Source organism: Rhinatrema bivittatum, chromosome 5 (genome assembly GCF_901001135.1).
Source record: "Rhinatrema bivittatum chromosome 5, aRhiBiv1.1, whole genome shotgun sequence".
Lineage (NCBI taxonomy): Eukaryota > Metazoa > Chordata > Amphibia > Gymnophiona > Rhinatrematidae > Rhinatrema > Rhinatrema bivittatum.
Genome location: NC_042619.1, coordinates 340,875,172 through 340,890,010, shown reverse-complemented (window position 1 = coordinate 340,890,010; position 14,839 = coordinate 340,875,172). Strand labels below are relative to the sequence as shown.

General features: G+C 45.5%; 1 protein-coding gene across 1 annotated transcript in view; it reads left to right on the top strand.

The window, feature by feature from the left end:
• Positions 1–14,839, top strand: part of LOC115092958 (E3 ubiquitin-protein ligase HERC2-like) — a 2,733,734-nt gene that overhangs the window by 1,007,366 nt on the left and 1,711,529 nt on the right. The window contains 2 exon segments of the mRNA XM_029604466.1: positions 8,870–9,017; positions 9,104–9,300. Coding sequence (XP_029460326.1) covers positions 8,870–9,017; positions 9,104–9,300 — 345 coding nt within the window.

Sequence of the window (14,839 nt, the reverse complement as noted above, 5' to 3'; positions counted from 1 at the left end):
GAGCAATTGGTTCAGGAACCAACAAGAGAGGGAGCTACTTTAGATTTAATTCTTAGTGGAACGCAGGATTTCGTGAGACAGGTAATGGTGGTGGGGCCACTTGGCAATAGTGATCATAACATGATCAAATTTAAACTAATAACTGGAACAGGGACAATAAGTAAATCTACAGCTCTAACACTAAACTTTCAAAAGGGAAAGTTTGATAACATGAGGAAAATAGAAAAAAACTGGAAGGTGCAGCTGCAAAGGTTAAAGTGTTCAACAAGCATGGGCATTGTGTAAAAATACAATCCTAGAGGCGCAGTGCAGATGTATTCCACACATTAAGAAAGGTGGAAAGAAGGCAAAATGATTACCGGCATGGTTAAAAGGTGAGGTGAAAGAGGCTATTTTAGCCAAAAAAAAATCCTTCAAAAATTGGAAGAAGAATCCATCTGAAGAAAACTGGATAAAACATAAGCATTGTCAAGTTAATTGTAAAACATTGATAAGACAGGCGAAGAGAGAATTTGAAATGAAGTTGGCCATAGACGCAAAAACTCATAATAAAAACTTTTTAAAATATATCCGAAGCAAGAAACCTGTGAGGGAGTCGGTTGGACCATTAGATGACCGAGGGGTTAAAGGGGCTCTTAGGGAAGATAAGGCCATTGAAGAAAGACTAAATAAATTCTTTGCTTCTGTGTTCACTAATGAGGATGTTGGGGAGATACCAGTTCCAGAGATGGTTTTAAAGGGTGATGAGTCAGATGAAATAAACCAAATCACTGAGAACCGGGAAGATGATGTAGGCCAGATTGACAAACTAAAGAGTAGCAAATCACCTGGACTGGATGGTATGCATCCTAGGGTTCTGAAGGAACTAAAAAAATGAAATTTCTGATCTATTAGTTAAAATTTGTAACCTATCATTAAAATCATCCATTGAACCTGAAGACTGGAGGGTGGCCAGTGTAACCCCAATATTTAAAAAAGGCTCCAGGGGCAATCCGGGTAACTATAGACTAGTGAGCCTGACTTCAGTGCCGGGAAAAATAGTTGAAACTATTCTCAAGATCAAAATCGTAGAGCATATAGAAAGACATGATTTAATGGAACATAGTCAACATGGATTTACCCAAGGGAAGTCTTGCCTAACAAATCTGCTTCATTTTTTTGAAGGGGTTAATAAACATGTGGATAAAGGTGAACCGGTAGATGTAGTGTATTTGGATTTTCAGAAGGCGTTTGACAAAGTACCTCATGAGAGGCTTCTACGAAAACTAAAAAGTCATGGGATAGGAGGCGATGTCCTTTCGTGGATTACAAGCTGGTTAAAAGACAGGAAACAGAGAGTAGGATTAAATGGTCAATTTTATCAGGGATCTGTACTTGGACCGCTGCTTTTCAATATATATATATATATATATATAAATGATCTAGAAAGGAATACGACGAGTGAGGTTATCAAATTTGCGGATGATACAAAATTATTCAGAGTAGTTAAATCACAAGCAGACTGTGATACATTACAGGAGGACCTTGCAAGACTTGAAGACTGGGCATCCAAATGGCAGATGAAATTTAATGTGGACAAGTGCAAGGTTTTACATATAGGGAAAAATAACCATTGCTGTAGTTACAAAATGTTAGGTTCCATATTAGGAGCTACCACCCAGGGAAAAGATCTAGGCATCATAGTGGATAATACTTTAAAATCGTTGGCTCAGTGTGCTGCAGCAGTCAAAAAAGCAAATAGAATGTTAGGAATTATTAAGAAGGGAATGGTTAATAGAATGGAAAATGTCATAATGCCTCTATATCGCTCCATGGTGAGACCACTCCTTGAATACTGTGTACAATTCTGGTCGCCGCATCTCAAAAAAGATATAGTTGCGATGGAGAAGGTACAAAGAAGGGCAACCAAAATGATAAAGGGGATGGAACAGCTTCCCTATGAGGGAAGGCTGAAGAAGTTAGGGCTGTTCAGCTTGGAGAAGAGACGGCTGAGGGGGGATATGATAGAGGTGTTTAAGATCATGAGAGGTCTTGAACGAGTAGATGTGACTCGGTTATTTTCACTTTCGAATAATAGAAGGACATGGGGGCATTCCATTAAGTTAGCAAGTAGCACATTTAAGACTAATCGGAGAAAATTATTTTTCACTCAACGCACAATAAAGCTTTGGAATTTGTTGCCAGAAGATGTGGTTAGTGCAGTTAGTGTAGCTGGGTTCAAAAAAGGTTTGGATAAGTTCTTGGAGGAGAAGTCCATTAATGGCTATTAATCAATTTTACTTAGGGAATAGCCACTGCTATTAATTGCATCAGTAGCATGGGATCTTCTTAGTGGTTGGTTAATTGCCAGGTTCTTGTGGCCTGGTTTTGGCCTCTGTTGGAAACAGGATGCTGGGCTTGATGGACCCTTGGTCTGACCCAGCATGGCAATTTCTTATGTTCTTATGCGGAGAAAGACTGCACCGAGCACCGAGGGAAGCACCGGCACTGATGTGAGTCTACTCCCAGTGCCAGCTCCGACACCGCATTGTCCTCAATGGCTATCAAGCCGCTTGCGAAGAGGTCACGAGTAGATGAGCCCTTAACGCCCTCTTCACCTGAAAAACCAAGGCGATTACCACAGATATCGGTGCCGGGTACTGAGCCCCCTCAAGTCCCTGTGGAGATGCCAGTAGCGCCTAGCCTGCCTCCCCCTGTAGCAGCAATATCTACATCAGTTTTCAGGGAGGAACTGGACAGTTTCATCTGCCAGGCAGTGTTCGATGCTCTCCGAGACTTACAGGCATCGATGACGGCCCACATACCGACACCGAAGCCATCAATATTTACACCGTTGCTTTCCAGACTGGATGCACTCATCTGGTACCCTTCTTTCACAGCCCGGGCCACTGATGCTAAAGCAATCCACAAAGTCTCTGAAAGTCTTGATTCCCATTCCATGATCCTCAGAGGACAAAGGCACAGACTCCAGCAGTCCCCTTTCAACACCAATTCCACCATTCCCCGAAACGATGCCTGGTCCATCAGGGCTCTCGGGACCGAGAGGCCCACGTTTCCCCTCGATGCCTTCGGTGCCGGTAGTCAGGTTCGGAGAATGGATGCTGGTTAGGAAACGGGATGCTGATAAATTCAGCGTCCGTTTTCTTAACTGGCAGACAGCCACCGACAGCGGACCTCTCTTCGGCTCGTGCTGTCAAGGAGGCACTAGGGTCGCGCAATCGCCCCTAGCACCACCTCAACAGCGCGATCCCTAATTTAGATATTGCATCATTCCCCCAATAGAGGTTCATCGGGGCACGTTATAAAAGCGGGCGCTAAACACACAGCACCCGCTTACAGCACAACTTTTTTGCATCAGCTCCTAAGGACTTTCTTTCCTGTCACTATTGGTGGCCACTGTGGGGAAAATGACACTAAACAATATGTGGAGTCCTGTCTCTCATGTGCTGCCCACAAAAGTTTCCGGACTCGAACTTGGGGTTTACTTCAACCACTACCAGCACTTGAGAGACCCTGGACCCATATTGCCACAGATTTCATTGCTGATCTGCTCTCTTTGGAAGGGAATAATACAGTCTGGGTAGTGGTTGATCATTTTTCAAAAATGACCCATTTCATTGCATTTCCTGGATTACCATCAGCACCGGAATTAGCATGATTTTTTGTGCAACATATTTTTCGAAATCACAGACTTCCTCAACACATCTTATCCGATAGAAGAGTCCAGTTTACTGCACGCTACTGGAAAGGTAAAAAATTTGGAATTCAACTTGATTTTTCTTCTGCATACCATCTTCAAACTAATGGACTGGTGAAGTGAACTAATCAGTCACTTAAAATGTTTTTACGTTGTTATGTGAACCAGCGTCAGGGCGATTGGTCCTCATTCCTCTTATGGGCCGAGGTAGGTCATAATAACCATGTTAACCAGGCCGCAGGAGCATCATACTTTTAGTTGGTTTTCGGACAGTATCCTCGAGTACCATTACCCGTTGCCACAACATCCTCATGCCGAGCGGACTATCTTGCTTCTCTATATTTACTTGAATTATGGCAGAATACTCGTAGGCTTTTGCAGCGGGCTGCAGCTCGCGCTAAAAAACAGTCAGATAAAAAATGACGACCATCCACACAGTTCCATCCAGGAGAGTTAGTGTGGTTAAGTACCTGCAATATCAGATTACGAATACCTTCATTAAAGTTTGCTCCTCAATTTGTGGAACCATTGCCAGTTGAAAGACAAATCAGAAATGTCACACATAAACTCCAATTACCCTCTACTCTTCGAATCCATGATGTATTTCATGTGTCTCTCCTTTAATCTGCAATTCTTTCCTGGCCTACTAGGAAGCCAAAACAATCCTCACCTACAATATTTAATGATGATACACAATATGAAGTAGATGAGACCTAGGATGTTAGGAAAGGAAGAAAGGGATTACACTACCTAATCTCCTGGAAAGGTTGTGGCCCGGAGGAGAACTCTTGGGAACCCGTTAGTAACATTTAAGCACATCAACTTATACATGAATTCCATCAACACTTTCTTCTCAAGCCCAGGCCAAGGAGGCAGAAGGGGGGATCTTGCGTGGGAGGTACTGTTAAGAATTGAGTGGGTCCTTTCCTGTCTCCGGTGATCGTGAGGCGCAGCAATAGCCCCTGCTGGCGGCTTCTTCAGAGAGGAGCGCGACAGGAAGCGCGCTCCATCGTTGCTCCTCCCCCCTGTCACACTGAGAGTACCTGCCGGAAGTTCCCATGATGAGAGCGGGTACAATAGAGATTTAAACACCGTCTCTGCTGCACTTACCTGCCTTGGCAACAGGCTTGTGTAGTGATTGGTTTCGCTGTCTGTGAGCTTCTCCGTGCCTACCTTGACCACTGACTGGAATTGGATTTGAATTGTCTGCCGCCTGCCTGGAACCCTGCTGGATAGTGGACTGGATTGTGTACTGTCACCCTTTTTTGGTCGCTGTTCGGTCTCCAGTTGAGGTAAGGCTGTTTCTTTCTTCCTTGGATCCACAGAATCGTAACACGTGCAATAGAGAGAATCTCTTCAGAGATAAGTTGAAGGTCTTGGTGGCCCAGATTTGGGACCACCATGCGACACTCCAGCAGCTTTCTCCGCTGGCACACAGGACCTATCCTCCTCATCCAGGAGATCTTTGTGGGCTGGCCAGAGAATGTCTTTCTTCCACCTGAGGAGATAATATCCTCTTCCCTATTATTTATTTATTTAAATTCTTTTAATATACCGATGCTCAAGACAAAGTCTTATCGTACCGGTTTACAGCAGAACCAGGGGAAAACATTTAACAAGAAGAAATAAAGTTACAATAAAACAGGGAGTATAAATTCGGGATCGATAAGAGAGAAAGAATTAGTTTAACGTAACTCAACTAAAGAGGTAATGTAAACAGCAGAAAACAATTGATCGGCATAGGGTGCTGATTTAGCAGTTGATTTAAATAGGCAGTTCAAGCATAAAATATCCTTTGGATTGGGGCAGGCGAGGAGTCCGAAGGAGCGATGGTGGACGGGTATCGGGGAGGGAGCAGGGGGGAAGAGGTTATAGGGCCAGGTAAGGAGGAGATGGTAAAGAGGAGGTGAGAGTGCCAATGCTGGTTAGGGAGAGACCCTTTAAGGGTAGGCTTGAGAGAACAGCCAGGTTTTCAGATTTTTCTGAAGGATCGATGGCATTGTTCCCTATCATCATCAACAGGACTCATTTAGCTGTCTTTGGCAACAGAGGGCCCCAAAACCCCAGCTAGTGCCCCGATCAGTTCTGAAGATGAGGTTTTGAGTGAATCGTAGGTAGCATAGCCAAATCTGTTTTACCAGTTTTGAGAGATCTTATTTATTTATTTATTTAACAGTTTTTTATACCGACCTTCATAGTAAATAACTATATCGGATCAGTTTACATTTAACAAGGGTGTAACTGGAGAATAATTCAAATAAATGATAGATAATAATAAGTAGGAATAAGTCAAAGTTACAATCAACAGGGACAACAACCTCATCCCAATCTTCCGGTTGGGATGAGGTTGTTGTCCTATGTGAACCAGTGGCCCAGTGTAACCTCACACCAATGTGTCCTCACCTTTGTCTGAAGATTTTAAAGATTAAACCTTTTGAGTACTCTGCTAAATTGCTTCCCAAGTCCCTAGCACCTTAACTGCGAGAGTGGTAGAGCCTGTTCCATCAGGGCAAAGATGTTGGGGATTCTATGCCTGATACTTCCTGACAGGAAGATTCTGTCTCACCCTAGACCTAAGGGCCTTGAACAAGATGATTTCCCTGGGCTCCTTGATCCCCTTCTTGGGAAAAGGGGACTGACAATGCTCCTTTGAGCCTAAAATATTCATATATGAAACAATGGTGTCTGCATGAAGGGATTGTGATTTGGATCTTCCACCTTTGGGGAATCACAGAGGTGGATCTATTCACTTTGCTTTGGATCAGGAAGGTTCCTCAGTTCTACTCCCTGCACAGGGCACACTACGGACCAGCCTCAGATGCCTCACCCTCCATTCGGGAAAGGGTCTCCTGTATGTGTATCCTCCAGCTCCTCTAGTGGCGAAAACTTTGTTGAGATTTTGTGAGGACAAAGTGACTATGATTCTCATAGCCCCCTCATTGGCTGAGACAAGTTTGGTTTCCACTTCTCCAGGTGATCTCCATCTGGAAACTGATCAGACCTGGGGACTTGTCCAGATATCATCACTAAGGATCAAGGAAGGTTATGCTATCCCAACCTTCCCTGTCGCTTACAGCCTGGATGTTGAGAGGCTGGTTCTGCAACCATTTCATCTCTCGGAAGGTGTTTTTCATGTTCTTGTAGCTTCTAGATAGCCTTCCACTAAAACGTCCTATGGACTGAAGTGGATGATGTTTTCTGTGTGGTGTGAGCAAAAGACTCTAGATCTTTTCTTCTGCTCACCACAAAATCTGCTTGACTACCTTCTATGCCTTTTGGAAACTGTTCTGAAGACATACTCTGTTAGGTTTCATGTGAGTGTGATTGGAGCATATCACCATAGAATAGAGGGGTAAGCCCATCTCTCTGCAGCCTATGTTTGTACGTTTTATTCAAGGTCATTTGAACCCTCCCCTAAGGCGTCCCGCTGTGTCTTGTAACCTCAGCATGATGTTGGCTCAGCTGATGAAAGCTCCTTTTGAGCCACTACGCTCTGTAACCTGAATTACCTGACCTGAAAGTTTTTTTTATTTTTTTTATTTATTTAAGTTTTTCTATACCGGCATTCGCGATAAAAATCGCATCATGTCGGTTTACAATTAACAAGTAGATAGGGAACAAGAGGCAATAAATAACATTGATCTAAGTAATAATAATAATAAAATAATAGTAATAGTAGTAAAAAACGTTGAACAAGAGAAGGCTAAGGAATGCAGTTACAATAAAACAAGGGAGTAATATAACTTGGATCAGAGAAAAGAAGCAGGGGTTTAAATATATATAACATATATGTCAGTCAATGTGCTTATAGCGTTGAAGAATTGCCCTTATGAGGTAGGGATATTAATTATTATGATTAAGGCAAAGTCTGAGCGAATAGGTAATAATGGAATAGGTTTAGTTTAGTTCCGGAAAGGCTTTCGTGAATAGCCACGTTTTAAGTCTTTTCCTAAATGTAGGAAGGCAGTTAATATTTTTGGTGCAGACACTTCAGCACACAAGGTCATTGAGCTCCAGGACTTAGTGACATCTTTCACTAAGATATTTCATGATAGGTGTTGCCAAAGGTGTTGTAGGACTTCTGTTTTAACCAGTCCATCATACTACCAACATTCTTTCCCAGGCACCGTTTGCACCAAGGCAAACAAACCCTGCACAGATTGGACTGCAAGAGAGCCTTGGCCTTCTATCTGGAGTGGACAGAAACCCATAGACAGTCCACCAAGCTTTTTGTTACTTTTGACCAGAAAAAGTTGGGGATCACTTTTTCCAATCAGATGCTTTCCAGTTGGCCAGCAGACTGTATCTCCTTCTGTTATTCCCAGGCGGGATTGCATTGTGGGGGTTATGTAAAGGTTCATTCTGTTCAAGCCGTGGCAGTGTCTGTAGCCCACTTGCAAACAGTCCCCATGGAGGAGATCTGCAGTGCTGTGACGTGGAGTTCCATCCACTCAGTCACATCTCATTACTATCTGGATAGGGATGACCGACACAACTGCAGATTTGGCCAATCCATCCTTCAGAACTTGTTTGTGGTATAGAACTCAACTATGTTCCCTTCTAGGGCTTGTTCTTTCTGTTCATGCTCCCCCCACTGGCCCCCATTACCAACAAAGCTTGTTGTTTTTGTGCCCATTGACATCTGTTTTGTTGGTCCCCTTTTTTGTTTGATGGGGTCATCTGTAACTAGGAATTCACCCATGTGTGAGAACTGCCATCCTGCTTGTTCTCAGAGAAAGCAGAGTTGTTTTCTAACAGGTGATCTCCGAGGATAGCAGAATGTCCGTATTCTCAAAACCTGCTTACCTGTGAGCTGAGTTGGGTTTCCACTTCATGGATATTATTATTATTATTATTATTGTATTTGAATTATATGTTATAAGATTGAGGGGATCCCTTGTGAACAAGTGGTTATAATGCATGTGTGAGCATGATCAGAAAGTCTCTGTCAAAGTTCTAGAAGTTTGACATAAGTTTTCTGTGCCGAGCTCCATTGAATTATGTCACCCATGTATGAGAACTGACATCCTGCTGTCCTTTGAGAACATTTGTTCCAGGTAAGCAACCATGTTTTCACTTGGTATGTAAAAACTTCCCACAGACCTATGCACTCTTTGAAAAGTATCCCGTACCTGGAAAAGTTCATGCATCACAAATTCATTATGTTTTTAGATTCTTGCTGTACGTTTGTTGCAAGCAGTTCTTCCTTCGTGGGACAAAAATGAAAGATCAGAGGATATGAAATTCCTTGTAGAGAAACTGTTTGGCTTCTTAGGCAGTCTGTTGAGTACATGTTCATCTGATATCCCTCTACTTAGAGGTAAGGTTAAAGTTTTGTTAATTTAATAATTTTATGCTACTCTGAATTCTACATATAATTAATAGTTGAATGTTTTTTCCCCTCAGAATCGACTCTTAGACGAAGAAAATCTAGACCTCAGGCCTCTTTAACTGCTACCCATAGCAGTACATTGGCAGAGGAGATAGTGGCACTTCTGAGGACTCTTCATTCACTTAGCCAGTGGAATGGACTCATCAACACATACATCAACTGTCATCTAAATTCTGTCACTCATATTTTTGTTGCAAAACGACAAGAAGGGGTAATTTATTTTCAAAGAAACAGTTTTACTATTTGACACAATAGCTAATGTAAACTCTTATACAGATACTGCTTAGTACTAGATTTATCTTATGATATTTTTGGTAATAAATAGTTGGATACTTTGCAGGTTGTGATTGCAATTATTGGTCCAAACAAAAAGTTTTTGGACTACATGAGCTTTTTTTTTTTTTTTTTAATATTTCTTTATTTAAACACAGAGAAAAATGAAACATGTTCAACAAAAACAATTTACAAAGCAGTCTCCGGGAGAAAAGCATCCATATATAGGAATGAACACAGGTTGTTACAAAGGCAATATCCCCCAAACCCACATTAAAGATCTCCAGTAGATTTTCCAAATAAGGTCATATTTCACTGTTTGATTCTTAAGAGTAAAAGGTATCTGTTCCATAACTACAATATCAGAAACACCTTCTGCCAGTGTGACATCGAGTGTACTATCTTCCAATAATAGTTAATAGTTATTCTAGCAGCATGTAACAGATGCAGTATTAATTTCTTAATAACTGGTCACTAATTGATCATTCCAATAACCCAGCAAACATAAGGGGGCTGTCAACTGGATATCAATCCTTCGTTATATCTTTAATATCCAACTGCATCTTATGCCAAAAATCATGCACAATTTAACAGTCCCACCACATATGTTTGTAAGAAGATGATATACCACAGCCCCACCAACACAATGGATTTGTAGCGCTGAATTTGGCAAAAACCATAGGGTATATTTATATTTACGTATGGTACAATAACTGAAACATCAGTTTCCGTACTTTATTGCATCTGGATAATTTCACTGTGGCTATCCCTACGATCCTCCAGTCATCCTCATCAAAAGTTAGTTTGCCTACTACTGGGATCATGTATTCCATCTTGTAAATACATGTGCAGTCTAGATATTAATTTAGCATGAAATTTAGACTTGGTCAAAATAGATTCCAAACCTGTCCCGTGTCGTAATGAACTTGCCTCACCCTGTGATCTAACTGTATCCTTTCTCAGTTGTAAGTAAATATGTTGAGGTTGTACTGATATCCCAAATTCAAGGCACACAGCCTGAAAAGACTTAAAAAGAGAACCTTTCGATATCTGTTCCAGATAACATAATCCTTTATGATTCCAGTCTACTGTATCACCTGACATTGTAGCTTTAGACAAAGCTGGATTTCCCCTTAATGGAGAGATCGTTGAAATGTCGTCCAGTGGAAGGTGCAACAATTTATGAACAGTTTATGAAATCCTCAAAGTTTGGGAAATGTGATCAATACATCCAATCTGGGAATCCAGTGGAGATATGGTAGACATAGTCAATAGGAAAGGTAAACTATCCTTTAATTCCAAGTAATCTCTGAAAGGTAATATAAATATATGTCAGGTAATTTAGCCCGCCACAATCCAGGAGGAATTTAAGAAAAGATAATTTTATGCAAAGAACTTTCTGTTATGTTCAGGCTTGTGGACCCTTGGGCCGACGAGGGGATGGTACACCTTGCGGAGGATCCGTAGGTTCTCTCGTCGGGTGGCGAGGCAGACAGAGGAGGAGAGCAGCTGACCCTTGGCACTGAAGACAGAAGCTACTGTGGAGACGGACAAGGAGATGAGCAGATGAGAGTCTTCACCACTGGTGGTCTGCGATCCCCCGGGAGGAGCCCGTAGGGACCCGACCGCTGGGACTTAGGTGGACCTAGAGAGGTCAGGGTATCGGTGCAAAGGCCAACTGGAGCTTCACCCTGGAAACCCACGGTCCCCCCAGGAGGAGCCAGTAGGGACCCGGGCCGCTGGGACTTAGGTGGGCCCTTGGAGACGGTGGTCTTGAAGGAGTCCAAGGTCAAGTGCCAGAGGGTCGACACTCACCAGTCCGAAGTCATGTACCCTAGAGGATCACCGCTTGCCAATCTGAAGTCAGGAACCAGAGAATCACCGTAAGCCAATCCGAAGTCAGGAACCAGAGAATCACTGTAAGCCAATCCAAAGTCAGGAACCAGGAACACCAAGGCGAAACAGGAACCAGAGTCCGAGCACAAGGAACTCACCGAAGCAAGCAGACTAGACAGCGTTGGAGGACGTTGCCAAGTCGAGGAATGGTCAGAGGAAGTCTCCTTATATACTTCCTCTGGCCCTGGAGGTAAGAACCAGCTGCAGGCAATTAAAGGGACGAGGTCCCTTTAACTCTGGTGAAGGGGCGTGGCCTCACGTCCAAGGATGGCGGATCCGGGCCGCGGAGGAGAGCAGCAGCGGCCGCGCGGGAGGAGCAAGGATGGCTCCGATCCCGGCGGCCAGCCCAAAGGCCCGCGCCGCCCGGGGCAGGGCAGTCGACCCCAATGCTGCCCTGGTCGTCGGAGGAGGTAGGGGGCCGCACCCGCTGACGGCCGCGAGCGCGGAACACAACAGTACCCCCCCTCTTTAGGGCGCCTCCTCTTTAGGGCGCCTTCCCGGAGGCCTGGGTTTATCTGGATGATTGCGGTGTAACTGTTCCAGCAATCCCCGATCCAGAATGTTGACCAATGGTTCCCAGGAGTTCTCCTCGGGGCCGAAGCCTTCCCAGGCTAGCAGATACTCCCACTTCTTTCGATGCTTCCTCTCATCTAAAACCTCCCGGACCTGGTAGGTGAGATCATCCTCAGAGGCCACTGGTTGAGGTGTCGGAGGCGTGCTGGAAGGCCATGACAGTACTAGAGGCTTCAGGAGGGATACGTGAAAGGTGTTGTGTATCTTAAGGGACGGGGGAAGACTAAGCTGGTATGAGACTGCACCCACCTGCCGGATGATGGGAAACGGCCTGATGAATCGCGGGTCTAGACGCGCTGATGGTAGCTTCAGGCGGATGAATTGTGTGCTTAACCAAACCTTTTGGCCTGGCCAGAGAGGTGGGTAAGACCTTCTTCGTTGGTCGGCATACCTTTTTGCCACCTGACTGGCCTTGATCAGGGCGCGTTGTGTGGATACCCACAGGCGGTGTAGTTCTTCGGCAGAAAGCTGGGCTACCAGGGATGGCACTGTGATGGGCACAGGCAGAGGGGGACGCTGTTGTTTCCCATACACTATTTGGAACGGAGAAGATCCAGTAGCCGCGGAGAGATGGGAGTTAAGAGCGAATTCAGCCCAAGGTAGCAAGCTAGCCCAGTCATCTTGCTTCTCATTAACGTAGATGCGGAGGAACTGCTTCAATGTCTGGTTGGTTCGCTCTGCGAGACCATTGGTCTGTGGGTGATAGGCTGACGTATAATCTAACGTGACGTCAAACTTCTGACAGAGGTCCCTCCGGAACTTGGCAGTAAACTGAGGTCCTCGATCTGACAAGATACTTTTGGGCAGGCCGTGTAGCCGGAAGATATGCTGGACGAAGAGCTGGGCCAGTTGTGGAGCGGACGGCAATCCTGGCAATGGTACAAAGTGTGCCATTTTGCTAAAACGGTCGACGACCACCCAAATCACTGTGTTGCCGCTGGATAGTGGCAGGTCCACCATGAAATCAGTTGCCACATGGGTCCAGTGTTCTGAGGGCACTGGTAAGGGTTGAAGTAAGCCCGGAGCTGAACCGGGGATCCTCTTGTGGCGGGCACATGTCTGGCAGGACTCCACATACGCCTGGACATCTTTGTTAATCTTCGGCCACCAGTAGTACCAGCACAGGGTCTGTAGTGTCCGGGATTGCCCTGGGTGACCAGAACAACGGGAGTCGTGGGCCCATGCCAAGACTTGTTTCTGCAAGCCTGGGGAACCTAAGGTTTTCCCTGGAGGGATTGTCATGGTAGCAGACAAGAGGATGCGGGATGGCTCGATGATGTATCGCGGTTCCTCTGAGCCTTCCGTTGATTCGAATACCCGAGATAGGGCATCGGCCTTGGCATTCTTCTCGGCCGGTCTGTAGCGGAGCACAAAATTAAACCGGGTGAAAAACAGGGCCCACCATGCTTGCCGTGGGTTGAGCTGTTGTGCCCGGTGCAGGTATTCGAGATTCTTGTCCGTGTAAATTGTGAACGGGTGCTGTGCTCCCTCCAGCCAGGGGCACCATTCTTCGAGGGCGACCTTGATCGCTAGCAGCTCCTTATCTCCTATGGCATAATTTCTCTCCGCCGGGGAGAACTGGCAAGAGAGGAAAGCACACGGACGAAGTTTGTGATTATCAGACGTCTGACTCAAGGCGGCGCCTATGCCTTCCACTTCAACGATGAACGGACGCTGTGGGTCTGGATGCCAAAGGCATGGTTGCGCAGGAACGCCTCCTTGAGGAGATGAAAGGCGGCTTCCGCTCCAGGAGGCCACTTCTTGGGATCCATGCCTTTCTGGGTCAGGGCTGTCATCGGGGCGACTATGGACGCATAGTGGAGAATGAATGACCGAAAATAATTCGCGAATCCTAGGAATCGTTGGAGTGCCTTCAATCCGGATGGCTGGGGCCATTCCCGAATGGCTTTCAGCTTTTGAGGATCCATATGGAACCCTTCACTGGAGATGATGTATCCCAGGAAAGAAAGGGACTCCTTCTCAAAGAGGCACTTTTCTAATTTTGCGTACAACTGATGTTCTCGGAGCCGTTGCAATACCTGGATGACGTGCTGACGGTTCGTGGTCAGGGAATCTGAGAATACTAAAATGTCATCCAGGTATACCACCTCATATTTGTATAGGAGATCACAGAAGATCTCATTCATGGTGTTCTGGAACACCGCAGGAGCGTTACAGAGCCCGAAGGGCATCACTAGATACTCATAGTGGCCGTCTCGGGTATTGAAGGTGGTCTTCCACTCATCACCTTCATTGATTCGGATGAGGTTGTAGGCCCCTCGGAGGTCCAATTTGGAAAAGATCCTCGCCCCTTGGAGCCGGTCAAAGAGTTCCGAGATGAGGGGCAAGGGGTAGTGATCCTTGACTGTAATAGCATTTAAGCCCCGGTAGTCAATACAGGGGCGGAGACTCCCGTCCTTCTTCGCGATAAAGAAGAAACCAGCCCCGGCAGGGGATTTAGACTTCCGAATGAAGCCCCTCTCCAAGTTCTCTTTGATGTATTCGCTCATGGCCTGTGTCTCAGCAGGCGAGAGGGCGTATGTGCGGCCCCGAGGAGGCTCAGTACCAGGAAAGAGATTGATGGCGCAATCGAAGGAGCGATGGGGTGGAAGTATCTCGGCCTTCTGTTTCGAGAACACATCCACGTATGCGCCATAGGGGGCCGGCAGGCCTGGAAGGCTGGTGGAAACCACAGGACAGGAGACAGGAACCACGGATTGGAGGCAATTGCCGTGACATTTCGGCCCCCAGCGAGAAAGCTGCAAAGTCTTCCAGTTAAACTGAGGTTCGTGTTCCTGCAGCCAGGGAAGGCCCAGGACAATCGGGTGTATGGAGTATTCCACAACATACAATGGCATGTGCTCCTGGTGGAGGATTCCAACCCTCAGTGGGACAGGAACCGTGGTGTGTGTCACGCGCTCTGGGAGAGGTTTCCCTTGAATGGAGGAGATGACCAAGGGCGCTGGAAGGCGAGTTTGTGGTAACTCCAAATGCTCCGCCAGACTTTT